General features: G+C 42.8%; 1 protein-coding gene across 1 annotated transcript in view; it reads right to left on the reverse strand.

Moving 5' to 3' along the window:
* Positions 1-291: 291 nt before the first annotated feature.
* Positions 292-23,458, reverse strand: part of kcnab1b (potassium voltage-gated channel subfamily A regulatory beta subunit 1b) — a 37,343-nt gene continuing 14,176 nt past the window's right edge. The window contains 14 exon segments of the mRNA XM_035170820.2: positions 292-1,663; positions 1,771-1,859; positions 2,007-2,127; positions 2,486-2,580; positions 2,683-2,803; positions 3,299-3,384; positions 7,962-8,048; positions 11,631-11,674; positions 13,394-13,438; positions 15,021-15,033; positions 15,036-15,064; positions 15,636-15,715; positions 16,318-16,355; positions 20,700-20,743. Of these exon segments, the coding sequence (XP_035026711.2) occupies positions 1,574-1,663; positions 1,771-1,859; positions 2,007-2,127; positions 2,486-2,580; positions 2,683-2,803; positions 3,299-3,384; positions 7,962-8,048; positions 11,631-11,674; positions 13,394-13,438; positions 15,021-15,033; positions 15,036-15,064; positions 15,636-15,715; positions 16,318-16,355; positions 20,700-20,743 (982 nt within the window). The 3' untranslated portion in view covers positions 292-1,573.

Consider the following 23,458-nt stretch of genomic DNA (forward strand, 5'->3'; position numbering starts at 1 on the left):
AGAATTTGAGCATGTTAAAGCCCTCAAAAAGCCAATTCATTTGCCTGAAAAAAAAAAATAATAATCCTTATAATTTCAATAGGGCCTCCCACTGTCTCTTACTGTTCGGTGCTCGGGCCCTAATAAGGTCTGAAACTCAGCCAATATGTTATTATGAAACAGGAGCTGAAATTAAGCAGGAAACAGCATTTAAAAGTTACAGTCTGACTCAGCAAACAATACATATTGAATCTATTGTTCTGGGCTAAGATAAGAAAGACGGGATAGATAAAGGAATTACTTAACATCACATGAGAATTATAAGCTCTTTATTTGTATGTACAAATCTGATGAACAACACCCAAAACACATGTTTGAACAGACTGAACATAAAGATAATCTCATTATGTAAAACTGGCAACTGGGAGAAGATGGGTAAGAATTGATTGTGTTCCAGGTGCAGTGACTGCAGGGGTCCAGGTCCATATGTGTATTGTGTTTTTATAACTGAGCCTCCTCATTAGCTGCTCAATCGCCCCCAGAGGAGGATCATCTCCCCAACAGTGACGAGACAAACAGTTTAGCTACAACATAGAGAAAAACTAAATGAATCAGATATCATCGTCACTGACAGAAAGTCTGTCAAAGTCCAAAATAAAAAGTGGTTGAAGGGTCACAACAGGAAAGTACACTATCCTGTACTTTTGTGAAAAAAAAACACAATGAGATGAAACGCTCATTCTGACATAGCTGCTTCATTAGGAAAATATATATAACAGTCAGTACGGATGATTTCAAACATATTTTAGCTTAACTTTGTTCTCGTGGTATTAGCGAGAGCACTGTGAGCAGAACTTCGGTTCCTTCAGTCCTGAAACGATTCATCACGTTGACAGGCAAGCACCAGCTGCAGTGGAGAGGGTCAGCATATCATCCAGTCTGCTGAGACCCCGCCCAATCACACACATCATCAATGTTTTTATTCTTCACATCACAAACATCTAGAAAGGTAGACTTCTGCAAAACTGGGTACATTTTGATACAGATCGACTTCTTTGGTGTGTCGATTACTGCACTGCCATGAGCTTATGTGATGCTTTTCTGCAGCAGCAAGTGTCTCTAAAGTTGTATTTACCTAATGCATCAACACACATATTCACAGAAGTGATTAAAGCAAGATTTGTGTCTCAAAATGTAGGCTAATCCTTTGCTTCTTTGAATTTGTGGTTCAGCAGCTTTTGCACATGTTTTTTGAGTGGAGGAGAATTTCGATTCACAAATAATTTAGCTGGATCCTGTAACTAATGTTCCGACCGAGTCATGGCGGCTGGCTGCTATAGCTGGAGCATGCATGCTTTTGTCAAGTAACTCACTTTACAATAATGAGCACTGGTTGATCTACAGACAAGGAGCCAAGCAGAACACATACACGCACCCACAGACACACACACACACACACACACACATTCACATTCACACACACAGTCGTACGAGCACACAAGCAAAGTTGGGCACATGTTTATGGTGCCATGGCTGTGAGGAGTGAGCTTTGAGAAGCTTCTGGAGCATAGTTTACGATAGAAGGGGGTTCATCCTAATGGTGGTAGTCCTTTTTACTGTGAGGACGATTTCCCAGAAAATGATCGACCTCTGTGGCGATGGCGGGTGTCATCTTTGGAATAACCTGCGGTCCGGAAAACAAAGGAAGAGCACACAATCAGTGCTGTTTGGCATTACCACATAATGACATGCTTATCCAAAGTAGGGTTTTGTAGGAAATTGTCTTAATACTTGAATTGCTCCCAGATTCTCTGTTAGTTGCTTCGGATTAGAGGATCCCAGCAGCACTGAGCTCACTCCCTCGTTCCTCAGGCACCAGGCTGCAGAGAAAGACGTTTGTACAGTTGCTCTTGTGGTATCAAGGTATGAGGCAGTATGTAGAGAAACACTGAATTTTGTATTGAGCAGCACATTCTATCGTTGCCTTCACGGGAAATAGAAAGTTGTGTGTTAATGTTGTCTCTTACCTATGGCCAGCTGAGGCAAAGTACATCCAAGCTTCTCCGCAATATGAGTGAGTTCCTTCAGCTTGGCTTGTTGTTTTCTTCCATCCTCACTCGTTATTTTCTCCCTCAACCACTGGTATGGCTACAGGAGCAGTAAAAGTGAAATAATTATAACTAGAATGGCACTCTGTAGAGCTGAAACCGCCGCAGTCCCCTTATAAAACCACATTTTTAATCCACTAGATCCTGATTTTTAGTTGGATCTGCACCAAATTGCAAATCTGCCGCTGATCAGGATGCAGACCAAAATGTAATTCTTCTTTGGATCGTATCCCGCTAACTAACAAACAAACATAGAAAAAATCATTGGCGGAGTTAATCACACCTAAAACAGGCAATAATAATAACCTGAACCATATTATGGTTGTAGTAGCTTGATGTAAGTGAAAGACTTTGAACATATGGCACTATAAGCGGGTCTAATGAAATGTATTTTGTACCTTCATCGACGCCCTGGAGGTTTCTGGGATGCCGTTTTCATACTTTCCAGTGATGATTCCACAGGCCAGAGGGGACCAAGAGACCACACCCACACCTGCGGTACAAGAGTTACCATTGAGCAACAGGATACCAAATCGATCACAGCCGTAAATGTATTCAAATAATGCTGAACCTCATGAGAAAGCTGTAGACTCACCTATCTTATGGTAGAGCTCTGGAAGCTGAGTTTCCACTTTATCCCTCTGAAAGAAATGGTACTCAGCCTGCTCACACACAGGTGGGATCAGGTTAAACTGCCTGGCCACAGAGTACGCCTCCTGATTGAATGTGATTAGGGAATAAAAAGAAAAGAGAGATGTTCAAGGAGGAGGAAATGTGCAAATACTGACCTTTATGCAAAATATTTTTGGGGGTTTATAGCGCTGGTAGTTTAGAGAAGGCAACATGGAGATGAGAAGCGGTAACATTTACTGTATTTCATTATGGGCTACATGTACAATATGGTATGTTTTAGCTAAATCAGAGCTGTCACATTAAACAGCCTTTTCCTGAAACCTTTCAGGGAAGATAAGACATTTTGACAGTATTAGTAATTAAGAAAGCAAATATGTATTTTTATAAAAAATATTATTACAGGGATAGTAAAGAATAACGAATAATTTTGAATATATTTTTTGTCAATCAATTGACCAGCACTTAGTAGAGTCCACTTTCTCAAGAACTATTTATCGTGGGATTTTTGGGCGGCAAAGCTCGTCCTTATATCAGTTTTCAGTGACAACACGAAGAAGGATTTGTTTTCCATCACTCACCATGATCTCCATGGCGGCCCACCGTGATGTCCCCCAGTACATGGACATCCCCTGGTTGATCACATGTGTCATTGCTCTCACGATCTCTGTCAAATGTCCAAGAGCAGATACATTATCAATAACTGAACAGCGGATGGCGCCACAATTTCAAGTTTTATATAATCCTACTGACACTATTTCAGTTGAATTGAAACATCACAACTCACATTACTTTCACGAGAGAATTTGACTTAAAACTGCACTTGAGGAAGATTTCAAGATGACTTCAACAACTTAATAAAAATAATAATAACAATAACAACAAAAGCAATAATAATAATAATAATCATAATAAAAATAATAATAATAATGTTTAGTTTCATAGCCCTGTTTCTTTTCTTTCTTTCATGCTTTACAAGGAAGAAATGATACCAGGCAGGTAGATAAAATAAAACAGTAGATAGGATAACAAAGTGGATAATTGAAATGCGTTGAGCGTCTTGTAACAAAGGCTCGTCTCCATTTAAACTCATGTGTAAGCATAAATGACTCGCTGGGCTCACACTAATTAATGTGACCAAGTGCCGCAGGGGTTAAATGAAGAGACGCAGCCAGCCTTGGCAAAATGTTGCTCGTGCAGTTTAACAAGTTACAACTGAACAAGCTGAGGCCACAGTGCTCTTTGGTGTATCTGCGTATTTGTGCCTCAGGATGCAGCAGGGGAGTAATAGTGGGTGGAATTGAGGATAAGCAAAATTGTATTCAATATAAACTGCCGTGAAGTAGATTCTCAAAGGAGTTTTGAAGGAGATCTGCAATAGGAGGAGGAAACACAGCGATTATCTAACAATTATGTTTGAATGTGTATCTTGCATAAACTCTCTAATTCCCGAAGAAAACAAAAATAACAGTACGAAGTAAGTGATGTGATTGGTTTTATCTGTAATTGCTTTAGCCTGAAATTGTGCGTAAAGTCCATTAATGAAACATCTGCTGTAATTGGCCCCGTGCAACTTCTGGGTGGAAAGTATGAAGAGTGAAAATGAGGATGAAGAGATAAGACCACAGGAGAGTGTGATTAAAAAAAGAGCAATTCCTTTTGATCAGTGCTTCTCTCTCTGGACCGAAATGTAGCTCAGTGAGAGACAGAGAGCAAGTGTGCGTGTGGGTGAAGCAGGTGGGAGAGTAGAGGAATAACAGTGCATCTGCTCCGAAAAGCGAGGAGCGAGGGAATCGGAGGGATGCATGAGGACAGACGGAAAAACTTGTGAACCAAGTAGGAACCATGGAGGTATCCACTGTTCACATGAGTTTGTGAATATATGAATAATCCACCTCGGTGCCGGGAGGGGAAGGACGACAACTTTGATTCACAGCAACGACCATGCTAGGCTTAAGATTACGTGTCTTTCCACATAGTGGATCATTGAGTCCAACAACAGAGGCTCAGGTGAGATGTCCAAAACACCGTCAACACCCCACTCACAGAAACCCACTGCAACTTTTCAAGTAGGGTAACGATGTGGGTTTGAACACCATGTACTGTGTTGTAATGAGATAAGTGTACAATTTAAATAAGAATATCGCTGCAACTCTCATAAATGTACATGAAGCTACAAAGGCAGCACAAAGGCTGCAAACAGGCTCTCTATTGCCTCCTGGTGGATGGCTGTAGAAAAGTCATAGACCCCGCCTCCTCCATGTAAGCAGATGGGACATGTGCCTAAGCAGAAAACAGGGTAAATACAATTTTATTTGATGCTATAAAAACTAGGGATGTTCCGATAACGATTCCAATGCCTGAACTTTGGTATCAGGCTGTACTGACTACTGATCCGATACCAGTGCATTTGAAAAAACAACAACCTATAAACGTATTTTAGCAGATGCATTCTACTAACCCTGTTTTGATGATTGCTGCCATTATTGTGTGGCCTATTGCTAGTGTCGTAATTGGAAACACATGGAGCTTTCGAAGCATGAAATATTGCCAAATTGCTGACATTTTAGTGAGCTCAGGCCAACGCGACACAATTATCAAATACTGTCAATGGTAAAATAATCAGAACTACTAATTATGTTTCAGGTTGTTACAGCTAATAAACCATGTGTGTGTTGTTTTTGTGTGAGCACATGCATTCTGGGAAACCTTGAGTGCTAAATTCACTATCGAGTCCTTATTCACTATTGCAAATTTGCAAACTGCCTGGCTGCCATGGGCAATATCAGCTCGTCCTTGAGTCGTCTCACAGCAGCAATATGGCACCGAGTCATGAACATGTGGTCAAAACCGCAGCCAGCAGGTATCACAGCGTGTGAAAGAAAACATTCGACACACACTGATTTCCATATTTGTTTAGGCTATGAGGAAGTCTCTGGAGGAAGTGTCAATGTGAGTGTTTTTTGAAAGCAAAGCTACTGCTCATCCTTCTCATGCATCCACACAGGTGATCGATACGTCACAGATTTTCAACAGTCCTTGTCGATCGTGGGAGAGAAGATTCTGACTGTGCAGCCACAGATGCGGCACCTCATTTCTGAACATTCGAGGACAGAGGTGATATTGAGGGAAAGTCCTGACTCTGAATGGCTTTGATTTGTGTTTAGTATGCTGCCGGAGTCCCATTTCACTTGATTCTCCAGTGAAAAAGCCTTTGGCTAGAGGGATTATTATAAAGTCTATTTATTGATACCATGTCTGCTCTTTTCCTCTGCCTCTGTATTCTTTATTCACGGTGTCTGGGGGATTTTCATTTTTGCTCAACTGAATGGATTCAATTTGCTTGATATTGCTCTGTCAAATGAAAAAAATGATGTTGAATGACTGGGTAGAAACATTGTGACTCGGATGGTTGGAGTCACAATGGAAACAACAAATCGACTGTTGCGCAGATGTTCCTGCTCTAGGCACCATTTCAGCATAAAGTGAGGATCTTAAGAACTCCATGTTAGATAAAATGGAAGCTCGGCCTCTAACCCCTTCAGGGCAAATGTCCATATCGTCTCATCACTATAAGTGACAGCTGCAACAGGACGGAGCAGGAGCTGTAATCAGTGATGGGAATCAGGGCCTCGCAAAGAGAGAGGACGTTCAATATTTGTCAATATACCTGTTTTTATAATTAGACTGGATACAAGCCGAAAAAGAAACAAAGCAAATCAAGAAAACAAAACACGCGGAGAGAAACACACAGGAAGGGATGACGGGATAACGAATAGCATTGATGGTGACAAAGGGAGACTGCGGCCATGACATCACTTTTTTGTCCTCAAGGGTACAAGAGTTGTCTCGCACAAAGTCAGAAGCAGTTAAAGTCAGAGCAAAATACAAATGCAAATCCTACAGAAATGCATTCACACACACCTTGCCTGTTTGTTTCTCATTTAGGCAACACAATCAAACTTCAGTGTTTTTTCGTGCAGTTTATTGATGCAGTTAATCGTGTTTAAGCTTGAGGAACACGTGGGTGTGTGAATCAATACCTCGGACGTGTGCATAGCAAGTCCTACGTACTGCGAATGCCCACAGAGGTAGAGGCAGAGTATATGTCTCACTTTATCGTACATTAGTGCTGCTGCTCTAAAAGAGAAGCTATTTAGGAAACTTTAAAGTGCTAATGCATGAAGATAGCCAGTGCTGTGGGCCTGTCTGTGCATACGGCCCCGCAACCCTGAAGTTGTTAAAAGTGACAGACCGTCTACAGTGATTTATGACGATGGCCTTACCCCGCTGTGATGAAGGATGAAGCAATGTGCACAATGTTGTTACACTGATAAATGAACCAACAATGTTGCAGAGCACAACAGGCTCAGACTTTATGGAGGATGATTGTCTCTCCGATTATTTTCTATCCCCTCATCCTTGATCAACGAATCCATAAATCAAATTAGACTTTGACGTCAGTTGTCAATAGCGATTTTACTTCATCTGCACAGGCAGCCTAAAGTCGGATGGGACCGGCTGGGTCGGTCTGCCAGTCACCACCACTACCAGTCAAGTTTCCTGGAAGAATAAGTATGACAGATTGGCTTCCCACAGTCTGCTCGCTCCCTGGGGATGACGTTTGGGGGGCAAAGGGGAAAGCCTGGAAAATATTTCTGTGAGACCAGTGGGGCTCCATCCTTTCAGTCGCCCACTACCTGCGGACGAGCGTTTGTACGGTGGGACAGAAGAGGAGCTCAAGTATCTGTGGTGGCCACATCACAAGACGGTTAACTGAGTAAGAAACTGGAAGTGTGCAAAAGAAAAAGAAACGGCGACATGATGTGTGTGAAAGGCAGCACAAGAGTGTTGAAGGAACAGAAAGCACAGTAGGGCTTGTATCCAGTGAGACCAGCCCAAAAATACACCAGCTTCCCCTGAGGGGGGGGCAGATAATCCTGCTTCTGAAGAACAGGGAGGGCTGGGAGCGGGTGCAGCTCAGACACCCTGTGGAAACTGGCTATCCCACAGAGACAGGGAGAGACGGAGACTGGTGGACTAAAATAGAGGAGGAGAGATGTGTGTCAGATGAGACGCACACACAGAAAGACAAACCCCTTTGGTCAAAGGCAGAGGTCGCCGGTCCAGCGAGGGCGGCGGCCCTGTCAGTATTTCTCACCTTCTCATGTTACAGAACAACATGCATTGTCGCCACCCCAGCCCTCCGCCAGCCCCTCTGGGTTCTTGTGAGGACTCACTCACCCTCCATGGGAGTGTTGCCGTCTGGCCGGTTGGCAAAAACCACGTCCACATACTCAAGTTGCATCCTCTGGAGGGAGCCCCTTAAACCTGCAGAGCAAAGGAGGAAAGAAGATGAGAAATGTACAATATTTAAGAAGATAAAAGTAGAGTGCTTGCAAAGTGTCATCATCCAAAGTGTTAAAAGATCAATAAATAGGTCTGATTCCCAATAAGAGGATTTGTAAAATCATATCCCATAAGCCAGGAGCTTTATCCTTCACTCATATTGTGGTATTAGCAGTAAACAAGATTTATCACTTGCTCACATGTCTCGATGATACTGTGAGTCTCCAGGAGACTTATCAAAGGATCATTGAGACGTGAGCAAGAGATAAATCTTGTCCCTTGATACCTGCTGACATGGACACATTGGTCTGGATCTGCAGAGAAGACCGATTAGCCCCTTGTGCATATACAACTAGCCAGCCCCGCCATGTGGATCAAATATATATAGGTGCAGTTTTATAATAAAATGTGATCGTATTTGCAGCACGCTCACGCTCAGTGATTCCCCAAACAGTGTACAGAAAATAGAGAGTGCTATCCTTTTTTTCACTTACACTGTGTCACCAGGTAAAAGGAAAAAACGGGGTAAATTGGATCCTGGGGGGTTTGACGTCAGCATGATCACAAACGTGGCAAAGTGACAGTTGACCACATGTGACTCAGGGGGCCGCCAGCTGCAACTGGCCTGCAGCATCTTTTGACAGAGCTCATGAGCAAATCCGAATTGTCATGTTCAGTCTGGTTAAGAGCCAAGGTTATGGGAATCTGAGAAATTTTCCATGCAACAAAATATGACATTGTTCTCAAAATCTTTATCAATCTGATGTCCCATCATCACCTGGGGGATCTTAACAGGAGATGATTGACCGAGAGAGCTTGTTTGAGATTAATTAAAAACCTCTTTGTGTAACAGAGTGATGGTTTCTGCACATCATCAGCTGCTCATCCACTCAGAGTTGGGCAGATTAATCTGATACTCCAATTTTTTTCCTTCTTCAGTTTAATCACTGAATTATTAAGGCCAGTAAAGGGGAAAGCTGTCATTGGGCTGGAGGGCATCATGGTTCTATCATGGACTGTATATAAAGATAGACGACACATCTCCATCTCCTCCTGTCCTGGATACGAGTGTCGCGCTCCCGATGTCATTTGGAACCAGAGTCTAGCGATTGTGGAGGGCAGCGAGGTTCCAAAACAATACGCTCGACCAATCACAAGTCAGTCTCAGCTGTCAATCGTGACATTTCGCCCCATTATTTTAATAGCACCAGAAAATTAACCGGCAAAACCTGAAGAAACTTAGAGTAAATAAATAAATATTTAATGTGTATTTTGACTTTTAAGTTTGGTCCATGTCCCATCTGCTAACACGGAGGAGGTGGGGTCATCCATCTTTATAAACTGTCTATGGGTTTAATGAGGTTGCTTGATATTCTTTTCTCTTTTTTTCATTTTAGGTTACTGTCAAAAACACAGAGCTGCCAAATTTGCACAGCTACAATGTCAGAAACAGTCAGTATGTTTCATTCACAGCGAGACTTTCAAAAGGTCAGACAGAGGATTTCAGGATAAATCAGTGTCGAGCTGAGTTCACCCCACAATCTCCTGGAGAGAAGGAGTCTATGTGGATGAAAAAACCTGCACCGCACCTGTGCGATCTTTTTTCCTGGTTGTGTGTACACAACCAAACAACTCAAAGCCGAGAGGATAATAAGGAAGAAGGAGGTCAGGAAAAAAAGGTGGCGCTCATTTATTTTCTCTTTGGCTCGGCTTTCAGCATCTGTTTGAGGAGTGACTCCACACACCGAGGAGAGGATGAGAGGGCAACAAGCTAATGTCAGCAGATCCGACCCCTCTCACACACACAGAGGAGAACAGATGAAAGATGAAAAGCAACAACAGGAGGCTGTCACAAAGGAGGACAGCAGAGTAACACAGAGACACGGCACTCTTGAGTGTGTGTGAGTGTGCGTGGCAGATAAGTGCCAGAGGCTTCTTCGACGCTCGCTAATCCCAGCTCTCCCCACCACCGATGGAACCACTTATTCCTCCTTCTGTCAGCCGCACTCCCACAGTCCCAGAAACACCCATTACATGGATCTTAATCTGAGCCTGCACCGTCATCACGAGCAGTTCCGGCTGTCTCGTGGATTAGCCGGACTTCACTGACTTTGAATATTTTTGGAGCTGAGGAAAGGTGATAAACAACAAACCCAGGCTACAGATATCTGCGATGATGAATAATGCATTTAATGATGTGTTCAACAAAAGTCTCTTTGAAACTGTGAAACTGTCGAGGAATCCATTTGTCCAGTGAGGAAAACGGTGAATGAGAGAATTTGGCCTCTCTGTCCCCTCAGAGTTCATCAGCGCTGATCTCTGCTATTGATCATAAGTTGTGACCGGCCCCTCAAACCGAAATGTCACTGCACAGGTCTAATCCTTCATTGGCTGGAATGTGGTGGCCCATACAACAGGAAGACGGTGTCACCAGTTGTTTGACTCAGCCAATTCATTAGCCTGTGGTGACATGTGCCACACCGGTGTTGACAGGGACACCTTTCTCTCACAGATGCTACCGATATCATGTGGACAGGCAAACTCAGTTAAACTAATTAGCAGTGCCACCTTTACTTCCCCACTCTGCCATCAGCTCTCTCTCACTTTAGCCTCTTTTCCACTGGTCAAAAACCCCATTAACACCCACCAACATCAGGCGCTTGTCTGCAATGGGAAGGCATAGTTGATGTTCACTTCTGGATCAAATAACTTATTGTTTTTTATCAGCAGTGATGGGAACTTGACACCTGAAAGAACGCTTCAATGTTCTTTATTTTGGCAGTCTGCACCTTTTGAAGGTTTGTATACTTATTGGTTTTTTTTTTAATCTTGGGAACACATTATTTTTCTTTGCAACGTGCAAAATGCAACACTGGCAAGACAACGAAGTGAGAGACCTTCTCAGTTTGCGCCTCGTTCTTTCAGAATGTCAAACTCCTCTTACCGACAAAGGGACAGTGTATCGCCTTTATATTTGCAGGTTTGCCCACGTTTAACATGTCTGTGTATACCCAATATCTTGGTGTGAAAAAAGTAATTCTCCTTCTCATTCCTTGTCCTTCTATTCCAGCCCTCTCTGATTGTATTCCCCCCTCTCTTTTTTAGGGGTAATGTGGCAGAGGCAGCAGTGAATGCTAATAATGTGAGAAAGAGCTGAGTCACTGCAGGAGGGGCACCAGGCTGTGGACCGTATGGTGAGTTCTTTTGGATGCGGGGCGGATTGGGCCAAGGTCATAGGAAAAGTTTGTCATTACATGCTTGAGCGAGGCCATAACTCTTCTGAAAGAGGAGTGAAGAGGAGTGGGAAGGGATGCTGCGAAGTTTGTCGCACTCTAGGCTCTAACAGTTTCTTAGAAAGTCACAGATTTCAAATGAACAGATACGAATGATGAGATTTGATGTGAAATCGCCTCATCAAAATTCATCTGCCTGCATGTGTTGAGAAGAATCAAAGAGGGCGGGAGGAAGAGAGATAAAAGAGGGAGATTACAGGAGTGTAGCGGGGGCTCCGAGTGATGGGGTGACGTGAAGGACAAAGCGGAGGAGAGGAAAACGACTTGTTACCTTCAATGATGTGTTTTCGGTTGAGGCCTCTCTCTGTCTCTGCTCTACAACAGGAGGGAAAGAAGTGCATGTCACGGGTGTGAAGACACATTCCTGCCCATACATGATTTCATGCACATTATTGTCTGCATAACAGAATACACATTACTGAAGACAATTACACCCACTCAACACTAACCAGTGGGTCCATAGAACAGACTGTGCAATGTGTCAGATGCATTGTCACTGTTCACCTCCCAGTTTGAACAATTTTAATTATTATGATGGATTTAAAAAAATAAATATTGAAACTGTAATGCTTTTAAAATGTTTGTGTACCCTGGAAACAACACCAGCCACTTTTTAACCAACAGTTGCCATAGTTGTTATTTAAGTACAGGTTTTGTACAGTACAAAGTAAACACATACTGGTACTTTGCTCAATTAATTACTTTCTCATTTTACATTCTACAGTCATGTTAATTTATATATATATATAAAATAATATTTTTTTCGATTGAAAACTTATTTCTAGCGTGGTGTTCTTCGTATCATAGTTTGATGTACCACCACCTAAACCATTTACAGCATAAAAATGGTCTTTCATGTTACTGTATCAGTCATTTTCTAAACTGTGTTATTAAAATTAGCTGCTAAACGCTCCATTATGTTCACTCACTTATCGCTACCCCTGTGTAATGCTGAGCACGCTGAGTACTATGCGACGCAGGTAAACAAAAACATTAAAGCTGTGGGTCACGCAAACCAAAACACCTGCAAACAAAGCGTGCTTATTGTGCTTACAGTGATATTTGAATAACCTCACCTGTCATTACTCTATCTGTAACTATATGATTGTCCCTGTCCCTTTATTTTTCTTTCCATTTCATTCCTTTAGCTTCTTTCTGCTCCTGTGTTTTTCCTGCTTTCTCAGTTGTCTGTTATTTGCCTGGTCCTTGCTTCATTTCACACTTTCTCTTTCTGCCTCCCTCCTTCCTGTGGTGTTCCAGCCTGCCACAGTTAATGATAATAATAACAATGTTTTACAAAACACAGGAACATGCAGTATGTCCACCACATTTTCATGTCCCTGCAAAAGGGTAAAAAAAAGTGCAATAGATATTAAGTGTACATAGATCTGTGTTCGGGCGATGAGTTGCTTGACAACCCTTTCAGATGCTCACAGCTCACTCAGTCGGGGGTTAAGTAGTTGTTCTCTAAATCCATCCAGTGTGGAGACTGATTTCGTAGAGAGGATGAGCTGAAATTAAATTTACACAATTACACCCGGGCCCTACTCTACTGATCTACATCAGATACGTAAAAGGAACCAGAGGACGCATGTGGATGTCCTGGAGGAGCCTCGGTACGAGCCTGAAGACTTAAACAGCAAGAAAAATGTGACTAATGCAGATTGAGAGCAGAATTCCTCAGCGTGACAGAGAAGCAGAAGGCTGAGGACGGGTAAGACGGAGCGGGTGAGAACGTGGCCATGTTGCTACGTGTATGTGTGTATGCCACTCAGCCTGCCTGCCAGTGGCTTCTCGAAAGTGTTCAATCCCATATCACGCTCTGTGTCCGCAGGCGTACGTTTGAATGTGCTGCCTGTTGTCGGTGAGAGAGCCTGAACATCTGAGAAGCAACACACACACACACACACACACACACACACACACACACACACACACACACACACACACACACACACACACACACACACACACACACACACACACGCACGCACACACACACGCACGCACGCACACACACACACACACACTTACTTTCCTCCCCAGTAGAGCTTTGTGGTGATCACCAGGCTGGATCTCCTGAGGGAAGAAAGACAGAAACCATCAAAGGACAAAAAGAAAACTTAAAAGTTAACTTTCTCAAAGAGATGTGTTTGTGTGTGCTTGTGTGTGTTTGTGTGCATGTGTGTCAGCATGATCACAACTGCACATGTGCACATGCAACTGTATCATCGTCTTATATCTTTAATGATCTTAGTGTCCTCCAGTCAACTTTTCTGCTGCAGTGTGAAGTAGCAGATGGGCTGCGCTCCTGTCATTCATCAAGTATGAAAAATTACAGCGGAGACGATTTTCTGAGAAATCTAACAAGATAGCTGCCTCACTATAAGGCAGCTATCTGTTGCTGCATTTCTACAAAAATGAATTGGATGGGTCGAGAGATTGCAGTGAATTAATGCTTATTTAAAACTTTCAGCTGTTAGAGAGAGGGATGCAGTCTGCACCACCCACCCACACACTCACACACTCACACACTCACACACACATGCACACACTAGCACCCCTGGTGTGCATGAGTGTACAGTATATCGTTATTTCAATTGGTCTTTAATCAATTCGAATAACACAAAATATACTAATTTTATTCATCCATTATTGATTATTATGTGTATTATTGCTGTTATTATAATTTTTTTAATTATAGATTGTCATATTAACATGCCTCAGCTTCCTTTATTTAACCGAGGTTAACAGAGGTTGGGAGAAGAACTAAACCTCCCGCTGCCCCACCTGTGTCTCTGGCCTTGTGTAATTATTATATTGTCTAATTTATTCATTCCTTATTAGTTATGGTTTTAATGAGGGACTTTTTAGGTGACATTTGACACTTACACTCCCTAGTGTCCATGCTGTGTCTCGATTCAGGGGGTGCATCCTTCAGAGGACGGCCCCTTAAATAGGCCTTTGAAAAACTGAAGACTGAACAAAGAGTCCTCACACTGTATAGGTCTATGCTCAATGGTCCTCACAAAGATATAAGTACAGGCATACACACACACAAGTTTTAATGCAACACAAATGTTTCTGCATGAGTAGCTCCCAACCTGGGGTCCTAATATAAATCTAATGGCTCACAAGATAAAAGAAGGAATAAGAGGCAATACATATTTCTGGCACGTCTCTGTCAGTGGGTCCATCACTTGGGTCCGGACAGAAATATCTCACAGAGGACCGGCCCTCTCCTGTTCCAACATGAAAGTGGCCCCAAGTGTACAACAAGGTGGTTTTCTGGCCCTGAACCAAAAACCTTTGGGATAAATTGGTACAGCGACTGCGAGCCAGGCTTTATAGCTCAACATTAATACCTGACCTCACTTAAGCTCTTTTGGCTGACGGGAAGCAAATCCCTGCAACCAGGCTCCAAAATCTTGTGTAAAACCATCCCAGAAGTGTGGAGGCTGTGCAGCATCATCATAATACCCATGTGTTTGGAATGAGAGCTTCAACAGTGACATGTGAGCGTAATGTTCGAGGGTCCACACACTCTGATGTGTGTGTGTGTGTGTGTGTGTGTGTGTGTGTGTGTGTGTGTGTGTGTGTGTATACACACATTCAAACCTATTCTTAGAACACATTGTGAATCTTTGAGATTGTACTTTACCTCCAGCACTTTTCTTGATGATGTTTCCCAGGATTATCTCTGCTCTGTGAAGAGAAATACACACACACACACACACACACACACACACACACACACACACACACACACACACACACACACACACACACACACACAGGAGATGATGGGATTATACAGTATCTCACGCTGCCATTTCTTTCAGAGCATGTAAGCATGACTGTTATCTGCCAAACATCTGCAGCATGAATATCTGATCAAAAATCAGAAGGAGTTCAAGACAAAGACCAAACTCCTCTTGTGTCGTACGCCTGAACTTCACCAGCAACCTTGAAATTAATATTCATCCCCATGCGGCTGCACTGGGTCCCGCATTATTCACCGCGACAATGTCCAGACCTATGAAGTTGGAAGGAGCTGTGAACATAATGGGCAGCCTCCAGTGATGAATACGATTATGTTAATCACTTTAGAGTCGAGGCTAGCTTTCATTTTTTGGCCTCCTCTGGTGACTAATTTCTGCTCTGGGGGCTGAACCCAGTTAACATCGTGTGTCGTGTGAGGGAGGAGAGCTGTGCAAAGACCAGAGATTCTGCGGTTGTGGGATGGATGCGGTCACAAATAAGAGGCGCCACTCACTTCCCCCCCGAGTAGACCTCTGCTGTGTCGAACAGGTTGACCCCGCTCTCGTAGGCGATGGTCATCAGCTGCTCCGCCACCTGACAAAGACGAGAGAAGTTGACGCTGATTGACTCCTTTGTGGTTTAATACGTGGCTATAAATAATATTCAAATTACATTTGAGAGAAAAGAAGGATGAGGATGAGAAATTCCCTGCAGAAAAGCAAGGAGAGTGAAAATGCAGCTGAGATCCTCATCAACAGGAAGACAGTACAGGCTGCTTGTTGATTAAAGTTGTTTACTGCTCAATATATTTCTCAGACTCTTTTTGACCTAGTTCTCGTGCCCGCGGTTCATGCAGAGCCGTACATCGGTCTTGACGTCTTTCTTCTTCTGTACTCGTCTCCCTGTTTTGTTTTGTTGATTCTGTTTCTATTTGTGTCAATTAGTCCCAGTGGTCATCAGGCGGTGATGAGCTGTCCCCAATTCAGTGTTTCCCCATTCATGGCCAGAACGAGCCACTGAAGCAGGACCCACTGACGGGGAGGAGTAGGACCGGATCACTTGGCCTTGGTAGAGCCAACAGGGACAATGATTACCGTGGCCTACTCACACTCATTTGCCAGCTCAAGGAATAAGAAAAGATTTCATCCGCTCATGAGCTGTGATGCCTGAAAGATGGATCTGACATAACGTCTTACCTCATCAGAGATCTGACCTCCGAATGTTACCCACGTGCCTGTGGAGGGGAACGTCAAAGATGTCAAAGAGTTTTGAAACAAACAAAAAAAACATAAAAGACCTTCGGCATATATAAAAAGCTAGGGAACTATTTAAGTCACGCATTAATTCTTACATTGACATTTTGGCTTGGACACATGACACATGACAAAAACACCATAAACACCCTACAGCCATCACAGCCAAACGTCAGGGTTGAGTGCTGATATATTTAAAGAGAAAAGGCCCAATGCACATCAGTATCTAATGTTTATAGATGTGTTGAATTTAAAAGAAGTTGTTGAGTTGTGATGAGCATTTTACTTGATAAAAAGTTCCTTTGTCTGTTAGCAGGATTAGACAAAAACTACTGGATGGATAGCAACCTTGGTGAAAAGATACGACATGAATCAGGGACGAAACCCATTAAATCAAATTTTTTTGTAGCTCCAGACCAGGGGCGGGGGTTTTTTACCCTTTACTTGACATTGTGAGATAAAGTATTGGCTCATGGATCTCGATGACAAAAATCTGGCATGTGTAGAGGACTGATATCTATGAGTGTATGCAAATTGCTGCAGATCCAAATAAAAATCAGGATCTAGCGAATTTCAATGTGGTTTCATAAGGGGACTTGCTGTACAAATAGCAGCCTTAGCTGTTGGTTCCTATCAGGTCATTTTTGCAGGTGAGCACATTATTTTTCTGTATGCTAATTTGTGTTGGCACAGAAACCATGCTCTTGACATCCCTTCTACTACCATTCATGACTAGCAAATAGTGGGTCATGTTTTGGTTCTGTTCTCTACTCTCTTGCTTCCCGCCAACATGGCACAACAAGAGACATCCGATAATCATGGTTCTTTCACTGCACAGTTGAGGCTATAGTTCGTTGATAGGCTTAATATCATGTCTGTCTTATCTTGTTTTGTCCTCATCAGTCCTATCCATTCCTTGCATGATTTTCCCTAGATGAGGAAGGTCACCCCTGTCCGTTAAGGTTAGGGCTCTGTTCGTTTGTTGGTTTGTTTGTTTCGTGAGCAGGATGAGGTCAAAGCTGCTGTACAGATTCCCACAAGTCGCGGTCCAAGGATGTGACACCGGCCAAGGAAGAGCTCATTAAACTTTGATAAGGACTCGATCAAAGGAGTGGATGCAGGATTTCTTTTCCACTTTCTTTAACATTGTGAGAGAGGCCATTGACATTTTACCCATTTTCCAGGTAATGAGTGTGTGCAATAAGGTGCAGATCCAAATAAAAATCTGGATACAGCAGATGTAGTTGCATTGAGTCGCTTTATGGTAAAAATAGGGCTACAGAACTGTAACTATACGTGTAGCTGAGATAATGTGGACTCAGTAGGAAACCAACATTTTATTTTATATCCCGTTGCCTTTCTACCAGGCGACAGATGTTACACAGATGGGAATTTGCTTCTTTGCCTACAACTGGCTCATTTACAGTTTTGGTTGTGCTGATCATCGATGAGCACTGACTGTAGTTGTGTACGATACAGTCAGGGGGAAGCTCCAGCTTCTCTCCTTCCTTCAAACAGAATAGGCTGAACAGAGGTTTTGTTAGAGTTTTTCATACTCTCCTCCCAGTCTTCTGTTGCCTGATCCTGTCACATGCTGCGTGCCATCTCCCACTAATGAGAAATAATGCAGAAGTTGTTGTTAAATCTGCAACTGCACAAGTGAAACTGCAGCAGAGAGCCTGGCAAAGTCTGGCAGCAGATATGTGTAGGATGTTTTTCTAGGATGGCAAAGAGTCATGTAATAAAAAAAAATTCAATTATTATCTGCTGCCCAAATTTTAAGACTATGCAGTTACATTGTTTTCTTGCTTTATTGGTTGATGTATTTCTCGAGTAAATATATGAGCATTTACTCCCTGTGTGTGTGTGTGTGTGTGTGTGTGGCTCAAGAGACAGAGCAGGTCGTCCAATAACCAAAAAGTCGTTGGTTTGATTCCCAGCTCCTCCAGTCTTCTTTTGAAAGTGTCCATGGGAAAGACCCTGAACCTCAAATTGCCCCTGAGGGCTGTGTCAACAGTGTATGATAGAAAAAAGCAATGCATATAGGATCGCTGCATGAATGTGTGTGTGAATGGGTGAATCAGACTTGAGTTGTCGATAAGACTGGGAAAGCACAATATAAATACAGTCCATTTACCATCTGTGGAGACAGGCACTACTTTTTCTTTTCTTCCTGACTTTCCTCAAGAAACCTTAAGCTCTCTTTTCCACCAGCTTCATGCAAAGAGACATCTGCCATAAAATAAATATAATCTGCCACAAGATAAAACACTAATGATAAGTTGCACTATTTAAGTCAACAATACACAAATCCATGTATCTCACTTTGGCTTGGGTCGTGTGAGGCCAGCTACATCCTCACACAAGTGAATGCACTCATGCACACGCTACAGTGATGTAGGAAGAAGAGCAGCACAGTGTGAACACAGAATTTTGTTAGACTTTAGATTTTCTGCTCCCGCTCTTCTGTCGCCTGATCCTGTCACATGCTGCTCCTGTCGTGTCCCAGTAATGAGAAATAATTACAGAAGCTGGCGTGAAATCTCTAGTTGACCAGACTGGTGAAGGCTCAGCCCCATTTTTCTAAACTGGCAATGATCAAATGTATAATTATTGTTCTCAATGATTATCTAGTGCACAACCTGTAGCCAATTTGAAAATACACTACTTAACTTTCTGCTCAGAGATAAAGGAGAACACCATTCGTGTCTGTACAGTAATGTGATTCCACTGGCAGAAGCTATTAGCTTAGCTCATCTTAAAGACTGGAGCGAAGAGGAAGACTGCATGAAGGAAAAAATAATCTACCCTCACTAAAACCACATTTGAAAACTTTAATTTTACCTTTTCAAGTTTAACAGTTTTTTTGTAGATTAAAGAAATGAGTTATAATATGTTAATTAGTCATCTTTAGAGGTGCCGGTACAGTGGGATTGGCTGTCGACTTTGAGATTTTATCTTTTTGCTAAAATAAGCTTTCCCCCCAAAAAATGTCTAAATCTGAACATGCAGTTCAGACAGTGAAACGCAGGAACCCACATGGAATCAAACACTAAAGAGACGTGTTTTGATCCCAGCAGTCGATTTTCTTCCCCCTTGCTCCTTTCCACAGAAAATTGGTACAAGAAGGAATCAATGTTTTGCTCAAGGGCACTTGTGCACGGCTGAGGCTTGCCAATATCGATGCTTGAAACAAATCTATTTAAGTGGTCTCCCCATTTATTATTCCTCCCTTTTGTTCTGTGCTGCTGAGGCTGAAATCACTGCAGAGACAGTCAAGTATCTCATTCAAAGACCTTCTATCATTATGACCATTAGGATTATTATGAAACTTAGTGGAAGGATGTGGTATCGGTCAAGGACGAACTTTTGGCACGGATCTTTATATTTTTTATATTTATACGACATAGGGCAATTGGTCCAAATAAAAATCTGAAAGAAAGTGTAAATTATATTGACGAGTCTCAGTCGCCGCGGCTGCAGAGTGCTGGTAACCTGTTTATTACAAGTTAATAATATTGAACTTTGGATTGTACAAATCACACCAAATTCGACACAGCCCTTCGTGGGGCCCTTAACAATACACATACCAAGTTTTAAGCTGGTAAGATGAACAGTTCTCAAGATTTGTGTTCCACATACACACAGACAGAGATTTCTGGACTCATCAGATACTGTAGATATTCTGTATCTTTATGTGTGAGTGCACTTTGGTGTGGATTCAAATGAAAATCTGGATCTGGTGAATTTAAATGTGGTTTCTTAAGGGGACCTTGACGGAGGTATGACATTCCAGATATATTCAGTATCTACATGAGGCTGGGCAACAGGGCATCATTATTTTGCTTTTGTAAAGTTAATTAGCATTCAGAGACACACCCTCAACGAGTGACGTGGCACACACATGCTGCAAGACAACACACATGCACATATAAAGACATGGCCAGAGCACACACTCACTCCGACGAATCAGTCCCATCAACATGACTGTGAGCGTCTACCCTCCGGCGTGCAGTGGATATGTGAGATAACTGTGTTTGTTTGAAAGCGATGCTGTTGATTAAATATTAGCAGGGGAAATATTACGTCTCTGCAAACAGCTGCTTTTGTCCCTCATGACTTTACATATGTGTATGAAAGATTCATGAGATTGAGACCGGTGTGAAATGACTTAATGAAATTCAGAAGAATGTGCCCTATTTGCTGTCTCTACATTCTCTCCGCACACACACTCACACACAGGCACACAGACGAGTTGAGTTTGCACTCGGATGCTAATGAAATCATTAAGACATTCACCTCTTAAGCTAATCATATGTACTCACCGAGCCCCAGACACGAGACACGCAATCCAGATTTCCCAAGGTTCCTACGAAGAAAAAGCAGAGTATGAAGAGGAGTTGATTTGGCTCCATGTGTCATCAGTCAAGATGTGATTCAGTAACAATGTAAAGGATCAAATTACGGTAACTGATATTTTGTGCTTGTGGAATAATGTTGTCATTGTGTGTCACTTTGTGTGTAAAACAGTTTGTAGCTGTAGGAATATGTGGTTGATGTGTAAGTCACATTTGTGCAGGGATATTTTCAATTGTGAGTTTTCTCAAAGTCTGAGAGTCAGACACGCAAATTAGAAATTCCAGCTACAAATCTCGAGCTACAGGTACAAATCACGACTAACCAATCGGAACGCTGCCCACTGACCATCCAATCAGATGAATCTAGACTGTCCAATCAGGGCTTTCTCTTTTCATAAAGGATTTGAACATCGACGAGGCAGAGGCGAACTCCTCTGAGACACAGGTGGGTTATTTAATTACAAATGTCAGTGGGCAGCGTTCTGATTGGTTCGTTGGTGGGAATCGAACTGATTGGCTGTTCAGCTCAAGAGGAAAAACAGGATCATGATCTGCACTTGTAGCTCGAGGTTTGTAGCTGTAACTTCAGGGTCGCATGCATCGATAGGAAATGTGTGTGTCTGCCTCTGAGACTGTGAAAACTCACTATCGAAAATATCCCTGCACAAATGTGAAGTACACTTCCCCCGCATACTTCTACAGTGGCAAAAACATTTCTCCATATAAATACGAAATATTTCTACAGCCACACAACTTTCACACATGCAGAAACAATTTTTATAGCTACACAACCTTTTTACACACACACACAAAAGGTGAGGTTCACCTACAACATTATTTCACAAGGACAAAATGTGTATAAATATTTACTTAAAATACAGACGTCTCACACAAGCGCAAAAGACACAACACAACCACAAAAGCCAAAACACGACCGCAGAAGCCACGACACAACCGCAAAAGCCACAACACAACCGCAGAAGCCACAACACAACCGAAAAAAACCATGACACAACTGCAAAAGCCACAACACGGCCACAAAAGCCACAACACGGCCACAACACAACTGCAGTAGTAACAACAAAGCTCCAAAACTCTCAACAAAAATACAAAAGCCACACAACAAAAACACAACCACAACGGAAGTGAGCAACAACAGATGTTGACCATGAAATGAGCATGGTACAGGTGTGTTCTTTCCTTTTTGGCCACTCCAAGCACCTGTACCGTAACACCTTAAATAGACAAGCATCTGATTTTAAGGGGCGACTGATTCATCCAGGTTTTCAGCAATGACGGATCCCAGTAAGTAACTCTGCACATTTCATGTTCAAAATCACTGTAGTTGTGTTGTTTTCTGTTAAAGCACTCGTGGGAGACGTCTCTGCCACCGAAAAGCAATAACATGCAGCAATTTTGCTATAATGGAGTTTACAATGTGGGAAACACAAAAGATCGATTGTAAGTGAGTTTAATAATAACAACGGCTGATAGTTTCTCATGTATCACACACACCTGAATCATGAATCAGAATGGAGACAGAGGGGGCGTTGATTTACTCAATCAATGTGGAGCCCACCTTCTCAGGCTCTCTACAGACACTGACATGTATTCTACTCAAAATTGAAAAGATAAAATGAGTGTTTGTACTGCAGCAGTGGGGGGGAGTTGGCTCACTGTTTCCCCCCTTCACTCACTGCCCTCGTCTTATACTCAGAGGCTTTGACATTCTGTTACAGCAGGGAGCCCTTCGATCCTCAGGCTTTTTTGTCTTCCCCCTACAAAATCCAAAAAAGCCTGCTCTCAAGCACTGAGGCTGCATCGTACCAGCATTCCCCAAGATAGCACCTCGCACATGTGCCTCAAATCCTAATCCGTAATGTGTCCCTCTACCTATTAACTGTGTAACGGTGCACCTCCTGGTACGCAGCTCCTCCCTAACAGTCAGTTTACCTCCAGCTGATCTGCTGCGATGCGATACGCCACTTTCAACCCTCATTAACACCGCGGAAGATAAACCTAGAGTTCATGCAAGGCTCGAGTCTCAGCTCTCCGCCTCAAATCCAGTTTTTTACAATCTGTCCTGCATGCAGACCAACGGAGAGGGGAACTCATGGGGAGCGAGCGTTTAATGGCTTAACATCGGCAAGAACAGATTGTTCTGCCTCCGGCCGCCACAGGTGTCTTCCCTCAGCGGGATGTGGAACGCAGTTGAAGGAAGACTGGAGCCCGAGGGGGATTGTGCAAGGACAAGCCGCCTTCTTCAGACGAGCGAAACGATTTGAGGCAGGCACTGTGAAATTGAGACATATTTGTCTGACGGAGTCATGAAGGCCACATGCACACACGAGGAGCCACTCTCACCAGCACCACACTTCATCTTCACAGGAGATTTTGTCCACGTACAATTAGGGTGTATGGATTTTTCCGTCCTGCTTGGTTTTGAAAGTATTTACTCATAATTACAACAAATGAGGCTGTAAAAAAAAAAATCTCAGCAGTTGTTTTGTTGTGACGACAAATGGCCTGAGCCTGTCGAGACGAAGGTAGACCAATCTGAGGCCGCGCCATCTAACCGTGCCCGATTCATTTAGAAGTCCAATATGGAGAAGCATCCGTCATTGAGTCAGCTGTTCCGCCAAGCTGCCCAGATAAAGAGGGAAAACACATAAATCAAAGTGTTTGTATATAAACACCTTGAGTGATTCAATGTATCTATGGATTGT

Source organism: Hippoglossus stenolepis, chromosome 11 (genome assembly GCF_022539355.2).
Source record: "Hippoglossus stenolepis isolate QCI-W04-F060 chromosome 11, HSTE1.2, whole genome shotgun sequence".
Taxonomy (NCBI): domain Eukaryota; kingdom Metazoa; phylum Chordata; class Actinopteri; order Pleuronectiformes; family Pleuronectidae; genus Hippoglossus; species Hippoglossus stenolepis.